The sequence below is a fragment of the Prenolepis imparis genome, unplaced genomic scaffold (genome assembly GCF_030444845.1).
Source record: "Prenolepis imparis isolate NDT839.2.m4 unplaced genomic scaffold, iyPreImpa1.0 SCAF_14, whole genome shotgun sequence".
Lineage (NCBI taxonomy): Eukaryota > Metazoa > Arthropoda > Insecta > Hymenoptera > Formicidae > Prenolepis > Prenolepis imparis.
The window spans coordinates 2466747-2490318 of NW_028141172.1; the positions used below are offsets into that span (position 1 = coordinate 2466747).

Here is a 23572-nt window from a genome sequence, read left to right on the forward strand (position 1 = left end):
AGAGATTTTCTAATCCTGATAGAAACTTTTAGAAAATCTCTATTCGATATCCAATGACGTCAGATAAATATTTGTGCCTTTCCTAAATACAGGTATTCAAAAAAATTTATATAATTTTTAGATTTTAATATTATAACAAATATTTTTGGCGAGCGATAAAATAAAAAAAATGATCCAAACCAGTTAGTTTTTGGGAGAAGATTTTGCCTTTTCTTTTATGGGTGTATTATTAACAAATTATATACAAGTTTGTTATTCATACTATATAATCCATATTTTTTTCATATTTTCTATTTACACTTTCTATTTATGTACAGAGTAATAACAAGGTCACGAAATCTCATTAATTTGTATGCAAAAATTAAAATCTAACTCCTGCTAAATTGTAAGTTTCATAAGCAAACTCTTCATCGTGATATTCATCAAACTCCAAACCAATATAATCGATTTCTAATTTGAAATGGCCAGGAACATCGTCTGATATAGTAATTCCAAAATTTGTGACTTCGTTCAGCATTATGGGCACTTGATCGTCCTGCGCCCTGCCTTTACTGGAAAATGCAAATTTGGAGAATGGTAATTTGACGTATTGCCAATAAGGTCCACCTCTCGTATGGAGTGCATAATGATATACATCGTTCCACATCAAGTCGAATATGCCTCTGGTCGAAATGGTCAGCATATAACACCTGCCGTCTCCTCTAACATGAAGAATTAGGTGATTATACTGCATCCAATCATGATGGACTTCGCGTTTGAAGGATATTTGCTTAGGTACTGTAGTAATATTACAGTAGCCGGCATTTTTTATTCTACCGTCGTTGGGCAACCGAGTGCTTAACGCGCCAGAAAAGAGACCTTTGCCAGTAGAAGACAATTCTAATCTAAAAAGACAAAATGACAAAATTATTGATATGAAATGACAAGTAATACATATAATATAAATGTTTTATCTATTATTATAGATATGTATATATATATATGACTTATACTAACTTAGCTGTTGAAAAGCCTTGTTCATAATCGCTGTCGCTGGTAGTAACCCACTGATCCAAGGATTTTGGATCCCCATTAAATCGCCACACAACATCCACTTCATTCGTCCTGTATATAACAGTAGGATCCATTTTCATTGTTTCCTTCACCTCCTCCAGCCAAACACCAGACTCTTCCTTGAGCTGCCGGCATCCCTCGCGAAATCTGCCTACAAGGCTCAAGTTTTGTTCCGGTGGTGGCCTATCGTGCACTATTTTCCAACCAGATCTTCGATCTCGTTCGAAGAAAGACGAGTGAGCAGTTACATGTAATTCCCTTCTCCCGATCACAAAATATGTCAATGAATTCCTAAATATCCGCGTGGGATTCATATTCGCCCTTGAAGCTCTTGTATTTACATACAGAAGTTAAAAAATTAGGTTAGATTAAATCATCGAATAATCTTTCCGAGTTACTTGTGATATATTAAAATTAAATAAAACGTTAACTGGTTAACTTCACTTCGCTCACCGGTATATACAAAGTGCAACTAACGCATTTGATATACAACTGACAATGAGATTAAATTAAATGAACGCGTAAACTGACGCTACAAATATTTGATCGATCAATCGGGATGGAGAAATCCTTATCTCTTTCGCTCTGATCAATCAAATGATTCAAATGATAGAAATGATTGAAAAATTCACGTGCCATAACAGTAGGAAGGAGGAATAAAAACACGGTCTACAGACGTAATAAAATACGTAGATGGAACATCAGCCACCGATATGCGCGCGCGTTCGACTTTAACCTTCAAGTGGCGCTGCGTCACGTGGTCGCGCGACGGTCGGAATTCGGCGGCGCGGAGTGGGGGTGAGTGGTGGGGGGATGCGCGCGCGGCGCACGGCGCACCCCCCCACCACTCACCCCCACTCCGCGCCGCCGAATTCCGACCGTCGCGCGACCACGTGACGCAGCGCCACTTGAAGGTTAAAGTCGAACGCGCGCGCATATCGGTGGCTGATGTTCCATCTACGTATTTTATTACGTCTGTAGACCGTGTTTTTATTCCTCCTTCCTACTGTTATGGCACGTGAAGTTTGATTTAATTTTAATATAAGGGTGCGATTTCACTATCAATTTGTCGCTAGCGTCTAACTGATCACGCGCTCGACGCTCATTTTTAGCGTCAGAAGACGTCACGTGACCAAAAATAAAGATACCAATTCGTCAATTTTGGTCACGTGACGTCTTTTGATGCTAAAAATGAGCGTCGAGCGTCAGCATGAAAAGGCACCTTTACGATATATTGTAATCGCGATTTTTGGACACACACACACAGTGTCTGTTCAGTATCAAATGAGTATTTTTTTTTTTGTATATTTACAAGGCCGCATTTAAAAATGCAGACTCCGCTTTTCACGCGGAAGCGTCACGGAAGAAAATCTGCTCGCACTGCGCATGCGCAAATTTCAGTAACATCATACAAACACGTATATTCTATAATCTATTGAAAATTTATTACTTTAAAAGGATCGTTCTCTATATAAATCTGTATAAAATACCACAGAATGTACAAAATTTTATAGAAGAAATTCCAGTAGTATGTACTCTCCTTTTTTAAAAATTTTAAAAATAAGAACATTATTGTAACCTCTGTACAGATATGATAATACAAAAGAGTAATATCACATAATGCAAACAATAAATTCTTACATAATTTACAACATTGTATATATATATATATATATTTCGATATATATACACACACATATATATATATATATATATATGTACAAATACATATATCGATAATGTACAGTCTAGTTTTAAGGTGTCTGAGTCCTCGTCTTTCTCCTTAACAATTTATATGTATCTTTTGACAATAGATAACTGATACCTCCTGCAATAGTGGTGAACGCTGTTATGTAACAGAGATATTGCAAAATTGGATGGTCTACAAAGTGATAAACGGGAGCAGCCAGCGTTCCAGCAACCAGAGTCAATTGCATCCCGGTATTCAGCTTGCTCATTAAGGTTGGTGCTAATTGTACAGTAGCGTGTGTGGGATCAAAATACCTTGCCATGGTTTTCTGAAATTATAAAGATCAAATTAATTCATCGAGCTAAATAAATGTATAATGGAATTAATAGGTATATATAGCACACATACTGGTGGAGGCAGCGAACGATATCTAATGTAAGATGCAGCAGTCACCAGAGCAACATCACGTGCGACAACGAGACAAGTAAGTGGAACTGGTATCAAACCGACCCACGCTAGAGAGAGAAATAATGTCCCCACGAGTAACTTGTCTGCCACTGGATCCAAAAAGCTTCCGAGTTTAGAAGCCTGTGATGTCCAAGTACGTGCAATCCATCCATCCGCTAAATCACTAACTCCTGCAAATGCAAGCAGCCATAGCGCTATCTATGCCATGGCAGAAAGATAGTTTTAAATATAACATGATGAACAGTTATGGAAGCTAGCAAACTTCAATTATTAAAGGAATTATAGTTGACACATTTTTCTGCATCTATTATATAAAAAAATTCTAAATTCTAAATCCATTTAATAGTGTTAACAAATTAGAAATTGCACTGCACTATTGTTATGTTACAATATATTTGTGCTTAACTTAATATTGCAATGATGATGAGATGTGTTTTAGCAATAATATCTTTGTCAAAATATTGAATCGCACCTGGTAATCTTGCGATAAGATCAAATAACTTAAAAATGGTGATGTCACTATACGACCCATACAAAGCAAATTGGGTATCGTCCAGATATTCTCCTTTTCAATAATTTCTTCTACTTTTCTTCTCGTATGTTTAATATCTTGCAATATACGTGTTCTCCATGTTTTTTTTCGAACTGCTCGCTCTTTTGTATCAATACAATGTCTGTAACGATTTTTACTTTCTGCGACGTAGAGTCTGCTTTGACACATCAGATACTGCCTCAAACATTGCTCTATTAGTCCTCTATTTAAAACTGCAGATCTTTGTTTAAGTTGTAGAACAGTGAAGTAGTTCATAATTATGTTTCCTCCTATTTGACAAACAGAATAAAAACGAAAATTATTGAATTGGCAGAAAGTGGATAAATTATTCTCATGAGATTTCAAGTCGATCTTTTTTTTTTAAATAAAAATATCGAGATGCGAATAAACGTTTAAATTGTCAAAGATAAAAAGCGATTCAAATTTCGAGCAAATTTTATTTGAAAATTTGAAAGCATCGATATAATGAAAAATTTTGAATTAATTATATTAAAACTTGGAGTATATATTGAAATTTCATAATTTGTGGTAAAACCACATAACCTCAACTTCGACATTCCCGGAAAATATTCACTTTCGTCTGCGAATAAAGTAAAATAACACGCGTGTTCGCTTTCTGCTAATTCTAGGATAAAAAATCTTGCAAAAAAACTGCCTCAAACGTAAATTACTTCACATATGTATTTATAAGAGTATTTTTTTCGTACTGCTCGCAACGTAAGAGGCGGCTCGATGTTTTTAGGTTAGATTCGGGAAAGCGTACGAAATCCACATCACATCGTTCTCCAAACATGAATGAACAGCCGCAACTGCGCATATGACGAGGAGGAAGAAGCGTCCCTCTCGAAAGTGTCAATACAAGCGGCGATATTTATATTCGCACGTATAATATCTCGCCTCCGAACGAAAATCATCTCGTTGACAATTAATTACTTAATAAATTTTACAGGAAGATTCCAATGTCAGTTTGACAATTGATTCGAGTGAAATAATAAGGACTGGTCTCCGACAGAAAGAGAACGGATATAATATTCCGAAGATTTTGCTTCGAGAAAGAAAGAAAGAGGGAGAACGTCCTTCAGAATTCTCTCTCTCTTCCCCCACCACCGCTACTACCCACGCGTCACGTGACTCGCGTCGTGACGTACTGCGTGCGCCTGAGCGAGGCGGCCGGAGCGCGCAGGCGCGTACGACGGGTCTCGGTGCGGCAGGCGCACGTCGTCGCGTCGGTCCGAGCAACAGAGTGCTGTGTGTATGTACACCCCCGCCCACGTATTATTGTGCGGCTAGCTCACGAAGCCAGCCAGCCACGCTTCTGTCACAGGAGGACGCCCGGCGACAGCCGAGGCGGATGATGCGTCTCGTTATTCCGGTGCGAGAGGCAACCCCGGCCGCGCCACCGAGAGCCGAACGTTAAGGAAGGATCTTAACGCGACACCGCGGTCGAGCATGATTCTGGCTGGATCAGACCACTTCTTGGCGGGTAAGTCCACTATGTCCGGTCGGGCTTAAGTCCGTCTCCTGGCGACGAGTCTCGGGACCCGAACCTGGTCTGGAGGATCGCTCGGAGGAGCATCCTCGAGATTTTTTATTATCTCGAGACGAGGCGATATAAATCGCGAGACTTTAAATTTAAAAAAAAAGGATCGAGAAAATTCTCCATTTTCCCTTCACATATATTTTCTCCTCTCCCCTATTTTTATTAGGGCGTCGAAAGGCAGATACGTCGATTGGGAATCCGTATTAATAGCCGCGAGCGAAATTGCCTTCGGCATTGATTTTCGAGACGCGAGAAAAATCAAGAGAGAGGAGATAGAGAGTTTCGAATAATCGAGAATCCTCCGCATTGCGCAAGCGAATTCTCAAATTTTCCGAGGAATAACACGTTCGAGAGTGACAATTATCGAGGCGAGAATCCCGCGAATTTCCGGAAAGTGTCGAATTAATGATTCGATGAGAAATCGGACGATCGGGCGCGTTGAAAAATTCAACATAATTCGGGTATGATTTCCTTGAGGGAGACATATGCGAGACATGGGTTGTTTTTCATTGTTACAATCGACTGCGTTAAACGTGCGTGCGACGCTGCGCAATTCCACGTCGCAGGTAGTTTGTGTCAACTGGAGCGATAATAAATTATTCCAGGTCATTACGGCGTAATATGTCGACGTCGCGTTAACGCGCTCGATACGACAACCGATATGATACACCGGTACCTAATACATATACAGCCTTGGAAGATTGAAATTCCAAAATTAAAAAAAAAATAACAAAAATGTATTATAATAATACATATGGTAGAAAAAGATATATCTCGACTTTTTAGACTCAATTTTCTGAGAGAGAGGACCTTGAGGATCTCACGAAAAACATTTATTTCGTATGCTTATTTTACATGAAGAATTATCTCTTTTTTTTTCTTGCCCTCCTTTATTTATTTTTCAATATTATACACACAAAGTGTAATGATCTTCAATTATATACAATGACTAGAAGAATTATTATATGTTACAATATGGCCGAATATTTACAGTGGTAAAAATTAAAAATTTCATATTTTTAATACAAATTTAAATTAAAAAATTTCATACTTTTGATTATTATAAGATATTGTTCTCGATTAAATATATACGATGATTAAAAACATTTCGCACATACAATAAAGGGGAGAGAATTAAGGGAGGGAGAAAAAGAGAGGGATACAGAATTTCTCTGTTGCACGAATTATAATAAATTCAATTAATAATATTTCTCGGGGATGTTTCAGTACCTGTGGAAGCGACTGCAGTTCTGGGTGCCGTTGCCGGTTTCGTAGTACTACTGCTGGCTCTTTTCCTCTACTTGTCCCGGAAGTGGTGCTTCACGCCGCCCTCCTCCACGGCGCTCTTCGGCGGAGTCTGTGTACCCCTCTGTGAGTCCACCAACAGCTCCACATCTCAAATCTCGAAAAACATAGGTATATGATTTATATCGATTTCCCCGTCCCGGTCATCTCTTCTTGCAAATTTTCACCTTTTTTTAAATTTTCGATTTTATTTGAATTTTACTCTCTCTCTCTCTCTTATTCTCTTGCGAGCATATAAATGAGAGTTTACTTTCAAATTTGCTGAATAAATTTTAAGATTGAAAGACGGATGGATCCGCAGCCTCTATTACATCGAATAATTGCTAAATTTTTGGAAGAAATGTTCGGTTTTTTGCGCAGCGAAGAAAAGGCGTAAGAAATAATTTCTAATGATCAATATATTTGCTTCCTAGGGAAGACCTTCTCCTATTCAGATCCGGAAACCAGCTCCGATTCAGAGGAAGACGCTCTCCGACGATTAAATTTGCGTTCACATCCTCCGCCGGATACGTTAACTATCCAAGCGGAGGATGGACCAACAACTATCGTAGGTCAGTAAATAACAATAAATTAGAATTTTAAGAATAAGCAATAATTAATATATGTACACACAAACACTAATAAGATACACATGTAAGTGAGAAAATTAATACATAATATCTTAATTAATATATATATATATATATACATATTAATTAAGACATTTAATTAAGAAAATGAATTAAGAATATTTATTAATTTAAAAAATTAACTAAGAAAAATATATATGTAATAGTATTTATTCACATTAATTTTCTTAATTCTTAATTAATATACATATAAAATCTTAATATATATGTATACATTTACATCCACATATTAGAAAATAATTATACTCCAGATGATCGTTCCACTTGGATTTGTTAACAATAAATAATTGTTATTCGTAGATGCTGGGACCACTTCCAGTAGCTGCACCGAGGAACACTCTCCAACGGATCAGCAGCAGGTGAATTCTTGATTTTGTTTGTAGAAAAATAAAAAAAAACATTGCTCCGCGCGAATCAAGATGCAATATATTGTAATTCTTTCTTGCTTTTTTCGTGTCTCCAGTGCGTAGTAGAAGTTGGGGCGTCTAACATTATACTCGACAATAGAGAGCAGGAGATAGAAGTCGAGCAAAATGAATCGACGACCAATGATGCCATCACGACGATGGGTACGATGGCTACCGAGGAAGTTGGTAGTCTGGAAGTCGCTTTCTTATACGATGCCCCAATGCGCGAGATGACAGTTCGTATAATTATATCCAATAATATATATTTAATTTTTTCTACATTTATCGTAATTATTTCAATCTATTATAATATAATAATTATAATTTTTCTTGTATCTTTTTAGAAACAAACTTTAATCTTAAATTGTAACTTAATATTAGTCGACTATCATTTAGATTGTTATTATATTGTGTATATATTTATTTATACATTTACTTGAAATGAAAAAGTTACTTGATAATAATTTTTGTTTTAAAAACACTTAAAATTCGCTTTTATTACATTATAAATATTGCACGACAATTGAGATACATTATTTTGCTAGGTTCACGTGTTACAAGGACGAAATTATCCCCCCGGCATCGGCGGCAGCCAGGTACGATTAGTCCTGCTGCCATCAAAGAAGCAAAGACGCAAGACTCGAGTTCGGCAAGGGACATCGCCACAATACATGGAGAGCTTTTTACTTCCTCGTGTAAATCCGGAAGACGTGAACGCAATGGGAGTACGGCTAAGGGTATACCTTTGGGGTGGCAGAATGATGCGTCGGGAGAGATTGTTGGGCGAAGCCAGGGTATCCTTTGATCATATTAATCTTCAGCTGGAAACTACCCTCTGGTTGACTCTTCAACCGCCGCTTTCTTCTTCGGTAAGTCCATTCTAAAGTCTCTTTCAATTATAATATAGATAGATATCGTAATGTAGATCTAATTCACGCTGAAAGTATAGTTGAGATACCTTTCTGTATAGCAAACTTTTTAAGGAAATTAATTTCTTAAAATTTTCATCTACAAAATATAATTTAGCGAAAGGACGTTGATGTAAACTCGAATAAGGTTTGTTATATTTACAGGCGCAGGATTGGGGAACCACCAGCAGTCTAACTCGTAGCGATTCCACGGGATCCCAGCAGTCTGTTCAGTCCTACGCCTCCACAGCTATACCGCCTTACGGCAGCAGTATGAAAGGTGGCAGCGTCGCCGAAATTTTAATCGGTCTGGCGTATAATGGCACGACGGGCCGCTTATCGGTGGAGATTATCAAGGGCTCCCATTTCCGCGGCGGAGGCGGAAACGACACAAAACCACCAGACACCTACGTGAAATTGGCTCTTGTTGACAGCAATAACCACGAGATGGGCCGGTCGAAAACTGGTCTAAAGCGCGCCCAGCCGAATCCCCTGTATAAGGAAACTTTTATATTTCAGGTAATTCTATGAGAAAAAAATTCTCTAGCTTTCAAAGGATTTTCGTTTAAAATCTGATTATATTCTTAAAATATCATATATGGAATTTTTTTCGTAAAAATAGATCGCGTTGTTCCAATTGGGAGACGTGACGCTCTTCCTATCCGTGTACAATCGTCGACGGAGCGGAATGGGTAGAAAGGGTCGAGAGATGATCGGCTGGCTCTCTCTGGGTCTGAACAGCTCCGGATCTGAAGAGCTGCAGCATTGGAACGACATGCGGACGGCTAGGCAACCGACACAAGTACAACGCTGGCATTCGCTGTTGCGTCCTTGAGGCATTCTCGAGTGAGTGCCTCCTTTTGGATTCATTCTCGACGCAGCCATTCGAGCGCGAAATCGATTTCACCGATACTTGCCGCGACAAGTATGGGAAACAGAGATGCGCATTTCCGAGAAAGAATAACTGCTCGTGGCTTATCTCGAAGAAGATTTCGGAATTCTCTTTCTTCTTATCTCGCGCGGAGACACATACTGTGTACTGCCTGGTTGAATAACGGAAGTCAATATTCCAGTCGGTCTGTCAATCATAAGTTAGAGCCCAAACAACGCAACTGTCCAAATGACATCGCATAAAGATGTTCCAATGTTGTATGTCTGTTAAATAAAAATCACAAATGGCGACGAAGACCAAAGGATATCTTAATGAATGTTCTTTAAACATCTGTTAGAGACAAGTTACACAAAAATATCTATAAGTGGCATCTTAAATAATACGTGTGAAAAAAGATGCTTTAATTGTCATTTAAATTTTAGACATCTTTTAAAAGTTGTTTGGGCTTTTGTTTTGTTCGGGATGCTGTTTGGAATACTGTAAACTCTGAGTTATAAACTCTTGTCTAAATGTACCAAGTACATTTCCTTTTTGATACGCTGATGGGAGCAGTGCGATTAATCTTCGATGTCGAGGATCCCGGATGATCACGTGATGTTATCGACACCCCGGGCGTCTCATCGTGCCTGTCCTGTCACGTAATACGACGCTCTCCGACTCGACATGTGCCTGAGCCAATCTGGATCGTCTTTATTTTTTACTTTGTGCCTTTCACCCTCTTTAGGCCGCGTGCCACGCTAAATGGAGATTTGTCGTAAAATGTAAGCGAAATTTGAGCGGCCGAGCGGCGTCATTTCGAAAATACACAAATAGTTACATACATCTTTTGACTTCATAGTATTGTAAGATACAGGGTGGTCATGCAACAGAAAAAAAGAACTTTCTAATAAGTTTGGAAGTATTTCAAGAGCGAGAAAAACTCTCGTGGAAATATTTTGAAGAGAATTGAAGTTTCAGGAGAAGCAAAAAGCTCCCTTGTAATTTTATAAAATATTCCTAAAAACTCGCATTAAAAAGAGCCTAAAAAAAGTTACACAAATCTTTAGAGTTTCGATAGAAAATTAGTATTTCATTCCTGAAAATTTCTAATTTGATAAATTTGACAATTTAGGGATTTGATTAATTTAAAGAAACGAATGATTTGTGTCCACCCTGAAATTGGATAACATCGACACAGTGAAATTATTATTATTATATGGTTATGCTTATTGTTTTTATAGAGTAACGAAATTGTTGAGACATATCTTGATTTCTTGCTTTTTTCTCTCAAGCAATTTATAGCTAGCAAATGTTCTAGTAAATTAATATCGATAATAAGCACTTTTGATGGATTTGAATACTATTTTTTCCTTGTACTTAACTTGTTTATTCATAGTATTTTAATGTTTAACATTAAATTATGTAAGTTTCTCTCTCTTTTTATTTCTCTGCTGCAAGTTTCAGTTTAAATATTTCTCAAAATAAACTACAATTATATCATAGAATATGAATTTCTAAAAATTATTAATTATTATTCTATAAGTTCACACAATCGAGTTTAAAAAGTAATTCTTGCTTGTCAAAAAATACATTTTCTCTCTTCTGATTTATATTCTTTGTGTGATACTCAATGAATACGTTGCTCATTATAGCCGTACATATATTTCAATAATACTTGTTTATCAAAAATCATCGCTGCATTACTGTATCAATGTGTCGATATTACCCGTCTTACGGTATGTTATTGTATGTATTGTACATACATTTGACGGATATTCGATTTGCTTGTGTTTGTTCATATGAATCGATATGACAAATACTGAGCCCGTGTTCTCCCCGTGCATTTAACATTGAGAGATTATTAACTATTAGATTTCTACCTAGTATCGATAACATGATACTCAGTCTTACTACCACAACTTAAACATACCTGAATGAAACGTACACGCTTAGTAATATATATGTACATTTAACTGTAAAAGGAATGACAAGGGAGAGATCGCAGTGTCTAGTGCCAAGATTTGTCACAAAAAAAAGCTAGTCCATGAAAAGGACATTGTTACTAAGAAAAAACTAACGATTTCTTGCTGTGTAATAAATTAATAATTAATATATCTAACAATATAATATTAAGCTAAACCATCTCGAGATCATTGAGATGCTCAATATTGTAATCTACATTGTCTCGCAAAATGCCAGCCGTTTCATCTGTCAAAACCGCTTGTAAACCGCTGTACTACTTATATGCAGTTATGTTTATTTGTGCGCAATTTTTATTAATCTCCAAGTTAATTTAATTCACCAATCTTCTAAAACTTTAATCTTTAAAACGTCATTTTACGTTTCGTTCAGGTATGCCTGAGGAAAAAAAAGATTAGAATTAGCGGATGAATTTTAGAGCGGCAGAGATTATGGCGGTAAGATGAAATTAAGAACACGGGCATCTCTCGAGATGGTTCGAGAATGGATTGATACACGCGCCGACGTGGCAATGATTTTAGAGAGACTTCGAATCGAAGTGGAATAAAATGCGGGACGAGCAAATCCACAATTCAACGACGCACAATGACTCGCAAAACGCACTCCGTAAACGCAGATGTGTTTGTAGAGTCGATATAATAATAATATAAATGAAATAGAAACATAAACACGAGATCATGTAGATACGTGGTATAATCTATGCATTATTATTAGAATTTTTGAGCAAGGGGGTTTCCTCACCATACTAAAGTTATATTAGAGAACACGCAGAAGTAGAGATGATACGACTTAAAGATGGATTTAATGTCCACGTTAGATATATCATAAAATTAATTTGATATGAAGAGAGATATACGATACAGAAACAATTCTCTTATATAAAACAAATTTTACGTATTCCACAGATTCTTTGATTTACATTTGAAGTCTATTTTTAACAAATTTGATTAAGCTTGTCTTATATACATATTTATAATCTTCGATATTGAATATTTCGATAATTAAACATAATATATTAAAGTCTTTTTTTCAGTAAAGTTTACTGTTAAAATTAAAGAGCAAAGATTTGTTATCTATTCGCGTTTGTGGAGCTTAATTTATGAAAGAATTATTTCCGTGATATAATAATTAACAGCGCGTTATATTAAATGAGTTTATTTCCATTGATATATATTAATTTTATAAAAATTGTTAAATTAATTCTTTATTTTTTCTATTGAAAACCACATGGCGGATTTCCTTGAATATCCGAGCACGATTTTTAGATTATTTAACAATATTATTAATAAAAATGCGTACACACAAACATATACATACATATACACATACATTGATGATGTGAAAGGTGGGTTTAGACCAAACAATCGTTAGGGGACCCCCTCAGATCAGCGGGTAAAATCAACCACTGATTATAACGGACAAACAGATGCTGTGAATCATTTAACGCTTGACTTTTTCAAGCCTTTAGTGGTAAATTTTCATCATGGTTATTAATCCATGCTCGAACTATTTTGTCTCATTTATATTTTAGAAATAAAATGATAGTCGGGACTCAGAAGTCTCCTTTAAAACATGAAGAGAATTTCCTTATTCGCGCAGTACGAAATTTTGTGTATACGCATTTATATATTTATATTATATATGTTGCAAATAATTACCGCAAATAAGAGTTTAGAATATCCTATAAGCATACAAAGTCCTAGATGCAGTGAATCATCTCTCATTTATAAATCCCTTTTGCAGCTTAAACTGGATTTTTTTCTTCTAAGAGGATATATAAACGTTATATTCACATTTTCGATTTTGATCGCCACTGAATATGTTATAATGCGAGAAAATTATAAGGGATTTTTATACTCTTATAATTATTCCAATTGTACTTATACAAGGTGTAAAAACTATATATGTGAGTTAATAGAATCGATTAAAACGGATTCTAAAACACATTTAGGATATAAGTGTGATAAGATTTGCATCTTTTTTTTTTTTTTTTTTTTTTAGCTGCATTATGTATTGATATTGTTATAGTACTTCTGAGTCCTAGCAATATTTGTATATCTTAATGCACAGTCTGTTTATAAACAGCACGATGCTGAAGAGAGGAGAGAAACGTTTAAATATGTAAATTAATTAATGCGATATAGTATTTAATATCTCTCGATTATAAGATTATTACTGAACATTTGTTTTACACAAGACACAAACTGGACTTTTAGAAAATTTTAAGATTTCCAGTCATATTATGTGAATAATATATATGTTGAATTAGCGGGTAGTTTTTCAGGGTAACTTTTAGGGCTTTTAACTCTTTGAATCTGATGTAATGTAATTGTGATAACGTTAATCTTACAACAGCGTTTTCTAGTGTTTTGCGTGATAAATCGATAATATTGGATATGTAGGGAGTGATCGGACCACCATTATACATTTTAATTTTAGAACACCGTACTGGGATTATACTATCTCTAGCTGAAGAAAACGCGGTGAAATTTTCACGAATTTTCCTTTTTAGAAAAAAGTGATGTTTCGTGCATTTAACATTCCTATTTATTAATTGATAGACGCTTGTAGTATCGAGACGAAGAAAGATTTCAAGCTTCAACATATTGATATGGATTTGTTACATTCCAGAGACACTTTTGTGAGAATAAGAGCGTACGATGATTTTTAGATTAGGAAATAATGATTAATGATTACTCGTTAATCACTATGTCATTCGAATTATTGTATTTTTGTCAATTTCCCAAAAAATCGCGAAATATGAGATCGAATGATGAAAAAGATACCAGATCGCGAAGATTATAAACAGACTATAATGTTGGATTTTGATCTATATTTTATCTACAGCACCCGTTTCTCGATAAACATTAATTCAAGTTTGAATGTCTACTGCACAAACTAATTATCTTAATCAATGTTATTACGCGTACTTATAAATTAACAATAATTATTACATCTCCATCGCGTTTTATAAAAATGTATTCTAATATATAATTAAATCAATAAACTTACAAATAGTTATTATCGCAATCGAAACTCTTCTAGGAATATATCTCAAGTTAAACTTTATTCCAGTCCATACCTTTCCAGTAACTCTTTCTTTTTTCTAACTAATAGGGCTTCCTGAATATCTTGCTGAGAAGGAATTGGTTTCTGCGCTGTTGTTTCAACATTAGCTTCTGGTTCCTTCTCACGGGATGTCCATTCCTTGATGTATTTTTCTCTCGCTTCTTGTTCTGCTTTTTGTTCCAATGGTACTAGAATACCATCATCATCATCCATGTAACCATAATAGTCCGCATCGATGTCCTTCATTAATTCTGCACGTGTTTTTCGAGGAGGTGGCGGTGGTTCTTGCTCGAATAATTCCCTAACACCTGGTAGTTCCTTAGCAGCTCCAAAGTATTTATAACCTCGATTACCAGGAACCTGTTCATCAAGATATATTGTTATATTTTATCATATATATATATGATATAAATACATGTAGTGTATCCAAAAATTATCCTATAATATAAATTAATTCAATTGTACTCCTAATGTTAATTAAATGTTTGATAAATCTTTATCAATTTAATTTAATCTATAATTACCTCACGTCCTTCATGATCTAACATGCGAGGTCCGACTCTGGAATAATCAGGTCCACCAAGCTCTTTTATTTGCGCTTCCCAATGTCGTTTTTCTCTAAGCAATTTGTTGATCTCGTCATTCAAGTCACGAATACGAAATTCACCAAGCCCAGCATTTTGAATTTGTGCAACTTTTTTCGCAATTTCCCGAATTATTTGCATTCTCCATTTTTCCGCCTTGCGTAAGTCTCTACATTCTGAAGCTAGATATGGCCTTCGCTCTTGTTCTTTCTTTGCTCCTTCATTGTTTTGTGCTGCTCTCCAACGAGCAAGTGTTGTCCTAAAGATTGATTACTGATATTAGTAGTAATTATAATTAATAATTACTATTATGAAAATAATAGTAGTCTAACAAAGAAGTATATTATTAATTAGTTAAATTAAATCTATTAAAAATATAACTTACATAGCCTTCTCTGCATTTCGTGCCTGAAAAAAATTTATTTATTAAATAAAAGTGATATACTAATATTTAATAAAACAAATTTATATATATTTATATATATTTTATTAAATATTATATAAATAAAATATATATTTATATATAAATGTTATATATACTTACCATTTTTAACTGTCATATAGTAATTATTCACAATACTATTACTGATTTTATTACGGAATATTTTGAACTTGAATAAATTGATTGTATACTGATATTACTTATTTACAGTATAATATAATATAAAACAATAGATTTTATATTTCAAAATACACACATATTTTAGACTTTAACATGTATGATCTGTTTACAAAATAATTGAACAAGGTAATTGTATAAAATATATTTTTTAAATATATTATGTTATATGACATATTTCTTCTTATTTTCAATCATTACGCCAACTGCTGTGTTTTGTAGGTTTCTTATATTATATTTTGTTTTTTTAAGTGTGTATATTATAATTCTGTCATTTTTATAGGTTATATACAGCCACTAAACGAGGTTATACCGCGTTATGCTGCGGTTAGGTTAGGTGTACCGTTATCTTCCTCTCTACCAATAGGGTTTATTCGAAAATTCTATCCGTAGAGTAACATAGGCCGCGTTCAGCAGAAAAAGCAGCTTTGCAACTGTGTAAAATTCGTGAATCTGATTGGTGTATTCTCTTCATCTTAGCTGAACCTAAGAGAATACGCCAATCAGATTCACGAATTTTACAACAGTTGCAAAGCTGCTTTTTCTGCTGAACGCGGCCATAGCATTTAATTGACCAATCAAAACAAAAAAAAATTTTGTTTCTCCTCTCCCGATTGGTCAATTAAATGCTACTCTATTCCATAGGATTTTCGAACGCATTCAAAGCTGTGGTTGATGTTAAAGCCCGATTTTTCGCACATGCGCAATAGAAAGTTTCTTGGCGAGCTCGGTGGACAGATTACACAAATAGAAGTTAAGGTAAATTGAGATATATAATATATATATATATATATATCGTAATTATACATATAATAATTATATTTATACAATATGAGAGAAATTTGGTAACAAAAGAAATTTCCTTTCTAAAAAAAGGCATATGTTAACTGAGTGAATTCAATTTGTATCGAAGTTTTGAAGCCTCTTTTCTGCGATGTTGATTGACTGTCTCGATCACAGACATCTATCGATCTATCGATTCGCGTTGTGCGTTATGTTCGTAGCATCGAGAGGCTGCCATCGCGACCCAGTGAGAAATGGTGGTCGAATCGACGTCGATTCGACCAATCATTTCTCGCTGGGGAGGGTTAGCAGTTTCACAGTTTGTCCGAAATAAAATTAAATCAAATAATAAAATCAAGCGAAATAGTTTTCGCATCGTTATTTCTCATTGCGCAATGTACGCGAAATACGCGTCGCGTCGGGAGTGCCGTGTAAAGTGTCGGGCGATCGTATAATTATTCGTGTTTTCGCGAGTGAGTCGTGAGTGCTACCGTGGACCAAGAGAGGAGGAGGAGGCCCGGGAAGCATCGGGCGACATCGGGGCAACTACGAGGTATGCAAAATACCTAAAAACATTTTTTTCTAAAGATTTTCTTGAGATTCGATCGTTTCCAGACTTTCAAAACATCCTCTGCTACACACACATACACTTCCCCCCCCCCCACATATATATGTATATATATATATATATATATATATATACACATACATAATTTGAATATTTTGTTTTCAGATCAATGTGTGTGCTGTGTACTACGACTCCGCTATTGCACGTATCGGTGAGTGAGAATTATTTTGATCGAGTTGAAAGTATTATAATATAACATATCCCTTTCTAAAAAAGAGTGATATGGGTTAATTTTAACAGTTGTTTGTTCAAAATAAAATAAAATAAAATAATATGTTTCAAATAATATGTTATAATAATACTTTAAATGTGATTAATATTTTTGATAGTCATCCAGCTGATTTCTGTTAAAAAATATATTGGTATTATATAATATATTATTTACAACATATTACACTTTTATATTTTTTACATATTATTATTTTAAAATTTAATTAGCAAATTTAATTAGAAAATTATAAGACGATAGATCGATAAACGTGTAGTATCATACTATTTAATATTTAAATAAGCAGGATTTAAATTTTTGATAAAAATTCACTCAATTTTGCCCAACAAAAAAATTAATATGATTAAATTAATCCCAAATCATTAATTTTAATTATAAAAATAAATTAATGTTACGCAAAGCATATTAATGAAAAAAAAAAAAAATAATCAAGCTGGAGATAAATTTTTAATAAAAATGCACTCCAACCTGCACAGAGAGAAGAAATAAAAATAATCGCAGATCATTTATTTAATATATAGAAATATTTAGATATGACGCAAAAATCATATGAAATAATAAAATAATCAAGATGGATTTAAATTTTTAATAAAAATGCACTAAATGTCGCCCAAAAAAGTAATTAAAATGATTAAAAGAATCCCACGTCCTTAACTTTAATTAATAAAATATTTAGATGTGATCCATATCGAAAAAATGGAATAATCAATAATCAAGCAGGAGTGAAATTAAAAAAATAATGCACTCAATCTTGCCCAGAAAAGAATTTAAAATTATTAGATTAATCCCAGATTATTTATTTTAATTATAAAAATTTTTAGATGTGACTCAATCAAAAAAATGAAATAATTAAATAATTAGGCTGAAGTTAAATTTAAAAAAAATGAAGCTGGAGTCAAATTTTTAATAAAAATACATTAAAGGTCGTCCAAAAGAGTAATTAAAGTAATTAAAATAATTCCACATGATTTATTTAAATTATTAAAATATTAAGATTTGACCAATTTTTTATCAGAAAGAGTGATACGTTTGTTTTGTACTTTGTTCTTGTTTTGTATCTTGATTGTCGTTACAAGTTTTAATAATTCAATTATCATTTTTAAATTTATAAGAAAATAACAGTAAAATAACATTAAAAAAAATGTTTTTTTAATATTATAGAATATTTTATCCTTGTAATTATTATAATATTCCATGTAAAGTTATTCCATGTAAATTATCCATGTAAATTATTCATGTAAACAGCTTGTTGATATAAGGTGTTTTATAATATAACAATGACATTGCGTATTAATTATACATATATATATATGTTGATATATTTCATTAATTTATTTTATCTGCTAGCAGATAAAATACTATCAGACAAGAGACATAAAATATAAAAATAAAAGAAACATATAATCGGAGAAAGAAATAACAAACGGTTGTCTTTTGATTAAGGATGCATCTCATTATAATCTTTAGACTTGTTTTCGTAAAATTAATGTAAAATAAACATAAAATAAATTAATGAAAATAATATCGGATTTCTATTTCGATACTTTGAACAACATCGGATGTGTTCCGTCACCTTTCTTTAATATCACGTTTTTTATCAAGTCGACGGATGGGTATTTAAGATCATAAGCTAATCCTAATTTCGCGAAACTGTCGATGAAGAATGTGGTATAATTCATTTTATTGTTTCCAATTTCCGCCGATCTATAATCCCACGGAAACATGTGATGATAATTGTGGTATCCTTCTCCCACTGTCATATAATTGATAAAATTATTGTCTGCCGGTTTTATGTCTCTAAAAACGGAAAACATGTTATTAAACTCTATTAATATAATAAAATTAACAATAAGTATTAATTCTTATATTTTAATATATAAGTAAAAATATATTTTCTTAAGAAAATTGTAAGAATATAAAAATACTTTGTTATACAATAATTATTTCTAACATATTGACAAACACAATAATACTAATAAACAAAAAATTTATAATATATTTTTATCACATACACACACAGATACAATTTTGTAAAAGTAAATTTGAGTATCGTAATTATGCGTGTGAATTACGTACTTATTATATGGTCTTGTACCCCACGCATGAGCGATACTATTGACGGCCCATATAGTATTCAGAGAAATCATGTACCGTATAAACATTTGCGACATAATGGCCCTGCTCCAGATCTCGTTCCAGAGGTATACCGGTAACATCGTAGGTAGAATAAAGCAGAAGAAAAGTTGAAGTGGCAAAAAATATCTATAAAAATACTACACTGAACATTTGGACATTATTCAAGCGTCATATATACGAGTACGTTTCGCTGAGAATCTATTGAAATTCTTTGCAATTCTGAGAAAATTTCGATTTTATGAAGAAATAGATTTAAGATTTATTTATGAAAATTAAATTTATTGCATTACATATATTTTAAGAATGTAATATATAAATACAATATGTCGATATTTATTTATTATGTGCATAAGAAAAATTTATTCTATAAATTATGACAAAATAAACGGAATATTCTTTACTTTTCGCCAAAGACTACGACGGAATCTGACATGACATCTGACAAATCGAGCTCTTTGCTTTTTTTAATAAATTCCGGATGTTCCTTCATCATTACCCAACCAATGTGCGTATAAAAGAATCCACGTTGGGTATTATGAGGATCTGCATCAGTATCACAATATTTGTGATGCATACGATGATTTTTCACCCATTTACATATTGTATTCTGTGAACAACAATTTTCTATAAAGCAAAATATGCTCTCGAAAAGATATAATACAAAAAATATTATATATAGCTGCTATAAAATCGATTTTTTCAAATTTGGATTGGACATCTTTTTCTATACCTTTAATCTTCAATATAAAATATCTGATTATTAAGCTTTGTAATAAAATTTTATTTATATAAGATCCATTTATTTGTTTTGCATAATAAAATTTAATTCGAAAAAAATTATTTACTTTCACACATTTTAAACATAGAAGAAAATATCCCAATATGTATACGTAATATTTTTACGCTCTCTGTGCATTATATACAAGAGTTATCTCTTAAATAAGGAATATGAATTAATGATACCTGTGCACTTGCGCTGAAGAAGATCAGAAGTAGAATTCTTAATGGTAACTTAGCTTTGTAACTCTTATGACACCAAAATCGGTGTGCGCCAGCAGATACGCCGAGATTGGTTATGAAGTACATGCCGATTACTTAAAAATATGAAAAAATTATATTTATTGAATATTTATTAAAATAATTGTAAAATATAAAATATGAAACGTATTTGCAAGAAAGAATAATCTAGAGATCTGTGGAAACCCGAAAAAAATTATCAGCACATTCAAAAAATTTCTTATCCTCTATAATATTAATAAGTTTAGCGTTTTAATTAAAATAATCGGCTCTTGATTTAATAGAACTAAAAGAATACTAGAATACAATAATAGAATTAAAAGCTATACAAAATGTACTAATAAAAATCACAGATATTTTAACATTCAATTGTTTTGTATTTGGTATATAAAACAACGCATTTCTTTGAAGTTTCTCATTTCATATGAAAATTTCATCAATCGAGCGCACGATTACTATAATTTCGCTTTGAATATATTATTCTAAGACTAAGGAGATCATAGCGTTAAGAGTTACACGAAACATATCTAAAAAATCTTGAAAATCTCTTTCTTAGATCTTTATGGGGTCCGTATTTATAGTCGTGATTCTGCTGAGAAACTCAATTAAAACCAGTCATGAGATATATGATATGGTTTAAGTTTAATAGATGCATCTTGAAAATCAATTTGATATTCGTTTATGATTTCGATTTAGTAGAGATACTCAAGAGAAAATTTCAGTTAAAAATTTCAGTTGATCTTTAATCAAAATGTAATTATTTAACCGTTCGTTTATCTCAAGACATAAAACTTCAATCTGAGTATCTATATATCTAACTTGATACGCTCTTGACATGAGATTTGAGAAACGACTATAAATACGGATTTAAATATAGTAATATATATCAAATTTTCGGGATACTTACTCCACAATGTAGTCATTGGATTTTTTAAATAATTAAAAGTCAATGTCCCATAAACGCCAATGCCATGCAATAAAGCGACTTGCAAAACAATATACCATATTATGTTGGTTTTGAAATTAAAGAGACGTGATTTCATCATTTCAGATTTTTTATCGGTGGCATCATTGTCAGTGTTCATATTTTTCATGGGTTCTTCCATATCATCGATTAAAACTTTCTTTATATACATCTTTGTAGTAGTATAGCATTGAAAATATGAAGTATTGGTATCCATATTTTTGAATTTAATATAAATTATTTTTTCTGAAAAAGAATGAAACCTGATTATTATTTTTGCACATAAAATGTGTGTTATACTAGCGATTAAAAACAATATGATAGCCAATAAATAGCCATGTTAAAAAAGCTTGAGATTTATTAATAATCTCTGCAAGAGTTATTACAATAAATTTGTCTAGCATCTCCAGTTCTTTTTAAAAAATCTTAGACTAATTTTTAATTTTCTATAGAGAATAGAATACCCTCTTAAAAAATTTAATATATTTTTGTAAATATAAAATAGAGTAAAAATTACTATTTAATTGTCAATATTTATAAACAGATGACTTTATCAAAAAATATAATTATTAAAACAAAATTAAATTAAGAGAGATTCAAAATCAATAGAAGTAATACTTGAGTTTTAAATTAATAAACAGATTTAGAGCTTTTCCGATTATTTATAATATTTTTCTTTAAACAGAAAGCTAATATAAATTTATTAAATATTATAATATATATAGGGTGTTTCAAATTAGGTCAATGAAACTTCAGGATCTTATAAAAAATTGAATTTAGAACAAAAAAATTCCTATAAACATAGATCCCGATACGCTTCGTAAAAAATTTACACAAATTTTTACTTGAAAATTATATATAATAGCACAAATTACTATTAATATAATATTCCTTAGAATTTATAACTAATATATACGTATATCTTTCTAACCATCTAATAATCTTAAAAAAATGTGCGTATATTAATTTGGTTAAAAAGACAGAACTACTTACTAGACTTTTACTGCTTGACAAATGAATCTCTTTTGTTATAATTACAAATGTCTATAACTATAATAATATTTTAAAACAAGCCAAAAAATTTTCACTTACATATTTCGATAATATAATGTCTGCAGATTATTTTTGTACCAAAATACTACAAGCTTACACACTTTTTAATAAATATACATTAAAAAAGGCTGTGCCGTACGTATAAGGTCGGAGACTATAAATTTATGATACCTAATATTTTAACACAAGCCAAAAATTTTTCATTTACATATTTCGATTGCATATTGTCTGCAGATTACTGTTGTAGCTAAACTATAGAGTCTAACACACTTTTTTAATTAATATAAATAAAAAAGGCTGCGCCGTATAAAAGGTTCGCGACGATAATTTTTTTTTATCAAAATGATTATGAAATTATTAACTGCAATGTAGACAGATGTTCTATGAATTTTTTTAAGATTTTTTAAAGTACTTTAAAGTGAGGAAAATAGCGTCGAACGCAAAACAGCCACGTATTCAGTAGAAAGGTGACGAAAAAACGTATTCAGTCGGAGGGTTAACTCAACTTTTAACTGATAAAGAGTTAGTTTTTGTTCATGCAACTTTTAATGTAACTAAATTAATTTATTATAAGCCATTAACTTTAACTTAACTTAGTTTAAAAAAATAATTAACTTACCCAACTCTGTTTATCAGCACTATAAAAGATTTGATCTTGATATTCGTAATATTAATGCAATATTGTTTGCACTGCAGATAAAAAGTAAGTGAACACTAAAATGTTAAACAGCTCTTTATATAAAATCCCCTTAATTTATTGTTTCTATTTAAATTCACGACTGTATATATAAACGTTAATTATAATACATCACGTCACGTTAATTAATATTCGGAATTCCATAATACCGAAATACCGAGTCACACATTCTTTTAATCACATAATTAAGTTTTACAATCTTTTTTAAATCGAAGATTTTCTTGTTGAAATATACTATACTACACTATACTACTTAAAATATATATTAATATATATTTTAAGTAGTATAGTGTAGTATAGTATATTTCAACTTACTACACTATACTACTTAATTACTACACTATACTACTTAAAATATATATTAATAGTATATAATAATATATATATGA

At 32.5% G+C, this 23572-nt stretch overlaps 5 protein-coding genes across 8 annotated transcripts; 1 reads left to right on the plus strand and 4 right to left on the minus strand.

Moving 5' to 3' along the window:
• Positions 1 to 248: 248 nt before the first annotated feature.
• Cia30 (complex I intermediate-associated protein 30) lies at positions 249 to 1805 on the minus strand. Its single transcript, XM_083053678.1, has 3 exons — positions 1507 to 1805; positions 997 to 1383; positions 249 to 884 (listed from the first exon to the last, which is right to left on the minus strand). The coding sequence occupies exons 2-3, from the start codon at positions 1365 to 1367 to the stop codon at positions 362 to 364; spliced, it is 894 nt and encodes a 297-aa protein (XP_082909804.1). The 5' UTR covers positions 1368 to 1383; positions 1507 to 1805; the 3' UTR covers positions 249 to 361.
• Positions 1806 to 2589: 784 nt separating this feature from the next.
• On the minus strand, positions 2590 to 4607 carry Cls (cardiolipin synthase). Of its 3 annotated transcripts, none has more exons than XM_083053682.1 (4): positions 4436 to 4565; positions 3684 to 4033; positions 3152 to 3409; positions 2590 to 3071 (listed from the first exon to the last, which is right to left on the minus strand). In XM_083053682.1, the coding sequence occupies exons 2-4, from the start codon at positions 4017 to 4019 to the stop codon at positions 2808 to 2810; spliced, it is 858 nt and encodes a 285-aa protein (XP_082909808.1). In that variant the 5' UTR covers positions 4020 to 4033; positions 4436 to 4565; the 3' UTR covers positions 2590 to 2807. The 3 variants fall into 3 exon arrangements, with proteins under 3 accessions (XP_082909808.1, XP_082909807.1, XP_082909806.1); XM_083053681.1 differs by having other exon boundaries at positions 4475 to 4562; XM_083053680.1 differs by having other exon boundaries at positions 2592 to 3071; positions 4472 to 4607.
• Positions 4608 to 4931: 324 nt separating this feature from the next.
• On the plus strand, positions 4932 to 11859 carry Syt14 (Synaptotagmin 14). 2 transcript variants are annotated; one of them, XM_083053675.1, is made up of 8 exons: positions 4932 to 5247; positions 6532 to 6720; positions 7023 to 7160; positions 7539 to 7597; positions 7702 to 7881; positions 8191 to 8514; positions 8719 to 9072; positions 9176 to 11859. In XM_083053675.1, exons 1-8 carry the CDS (start codon positions 5214 to 5216, stop codon positions 9386 to 9388), a joined length of 1491 nt encoding a protein of 496 aa, XP_082909801.1. In that variant the 5' UTR covers positions 4932 to 5213; the 3' UTR covers positions 9389 to 11859. The 2 variants fall into 2 exon arrangements, with proteins under 2 accessions (XP_082909801.1, XP_082909802.1); XM_083053676.1 differs by having other exon boundaries at positions 6532 to 6675.
• Positions 11860 to 14222: 2363 nt separating this feature from the next.
• Positions 14223 to 16031, minus strand: LOC145944967 (pre-mRNA-splicing factor ISY1 homolog). The gene is made up of 4 exons (XM_083053683.1): positions 15602 to 16031; positions 15443 to 15465; positions 14998 to 15316; positions 14223 to 14833 (listed from the first exon to the last, which is right to left on the minus strand). Exons 1-4 carry the CDS (start codon positions 15602 to 15604, stop codon positions 14471 to 14473), a joined length of 708 nt encoding a protein of 235 aa, XP_082909809.1. The 5' UTR covers positions 15605 to 16031; the 3' UTR covers positions 14223 to 14470.
• A 2816-nt stretch (positions 16032 to 18847) lies between these two features.
• Positions 18848 to 21650, minus strand: LOC145944964 (acyl-CoA Delta(11) desaturase-like). Its single transcript, XM_083053677.1, has 5 exons — positions 21377 to 21650; positions 20416 to 20546; positions 19854 to 20059; positions 19393 to 19578; positions 18848 to 19113 (listed from the first exon to the last, which is right to left on the minus strand). Exons 1-5 carry the CDS (start codon positions 21648 to 21650, stop codon positions 18849 to 18851), a joined length of 1062 nt encoding a protein of 353 aa, XP_082909803.1. The 3' UTR covers position 18848.
• Positions 21651 to 23572: the final 1922 nt, after the last annotated feature.

Coding starts and splice junctions, on each gene's coding strand:
- Cia30 (XM_083053678.1), bottom strand. CDS start 1,367: ATGAATCCCACGCGGATATTTAGGAATTCATTGACATATTTTGTGATC. Junction 885..996: donor CAAGGCTTTTCAACAGCTAA/GTTAGTATAAGT, acceptor TTGTCTTTTTAG/ATTAGAATTGTCTTCTACTG.
- Cls (XM_083053682.1), bottom strand. CDS start 4,019: ATGAACTACTTCACTGTTCTACAACTTAAACAAAGATCTGCAGTTTTA. Junction 3,410..3,683: donor TCTTATCGCAAGATTACCAG/GTGCGATTCAAT, acceptor GCCATGGCATAG/ATAGCGCTATGGCTGCTTGC. Junction 3,072..3,151: donor ATCGTTCGCTGCCTCCACCA/GTATGTGTGCTA, acceptor TTATAATTTCAG/AAAACCATGGCAAGGTATTT.
- Syt14 (XM_083053675.1), top strand. CDS start 5,214: ATGATTCTGGCTGGATCAGACCACTTCTTGGCGG. Junction 7,882..8,190: donor CCCCAATGCGCGAGATGACA/GTTCGTATAATT, acceptor TTATTTTGCTAG/GTTCACGTGTTACAAGGACG. Junction 9,073..9,175: donor AGGAAACTTTTATATTTCAG/GTAATTCTATGA, acceptor TCGTAAAAATAG/ATCGCGTTGTTCCAATTGGG.
- LOC145944967 (XM_083053683.1), bottom strand. Junction 15,317..15,442: donor CGAAATGCAGAGAAGGCTAT/GTAAGTTATATT, acceptor ATCAATCTTTAG/GACAACACTTGCTCGTTGGA. Junction 14,834..14,997: donor TAGATCATGAAGGACGTGAG/GTAATTATAGAT, acceptor CTTGATGAACAG/GTTCCTGGTAATCGAGGTTA.
- LOC145944964 (XM_083053677.1), bottom strand. CDS start 21,650: ATGGATACCAATACTTCATATTTTCAATGCTATACTACTACAAAGATG. Junction 20,547..21,376: donor TCCAATGACTACATTGTGGA/GTAAGTATCCCG, acceptor CATATTTTTAAG/TAATCGGCATGTACTTCATA. Junction 19,114..19,392: donor GGTACAAGACCATATAATAA/GTACGTAATTCA, acceptor TTCCGTTTTTAG/AGACATAAAACCGGCAGACA.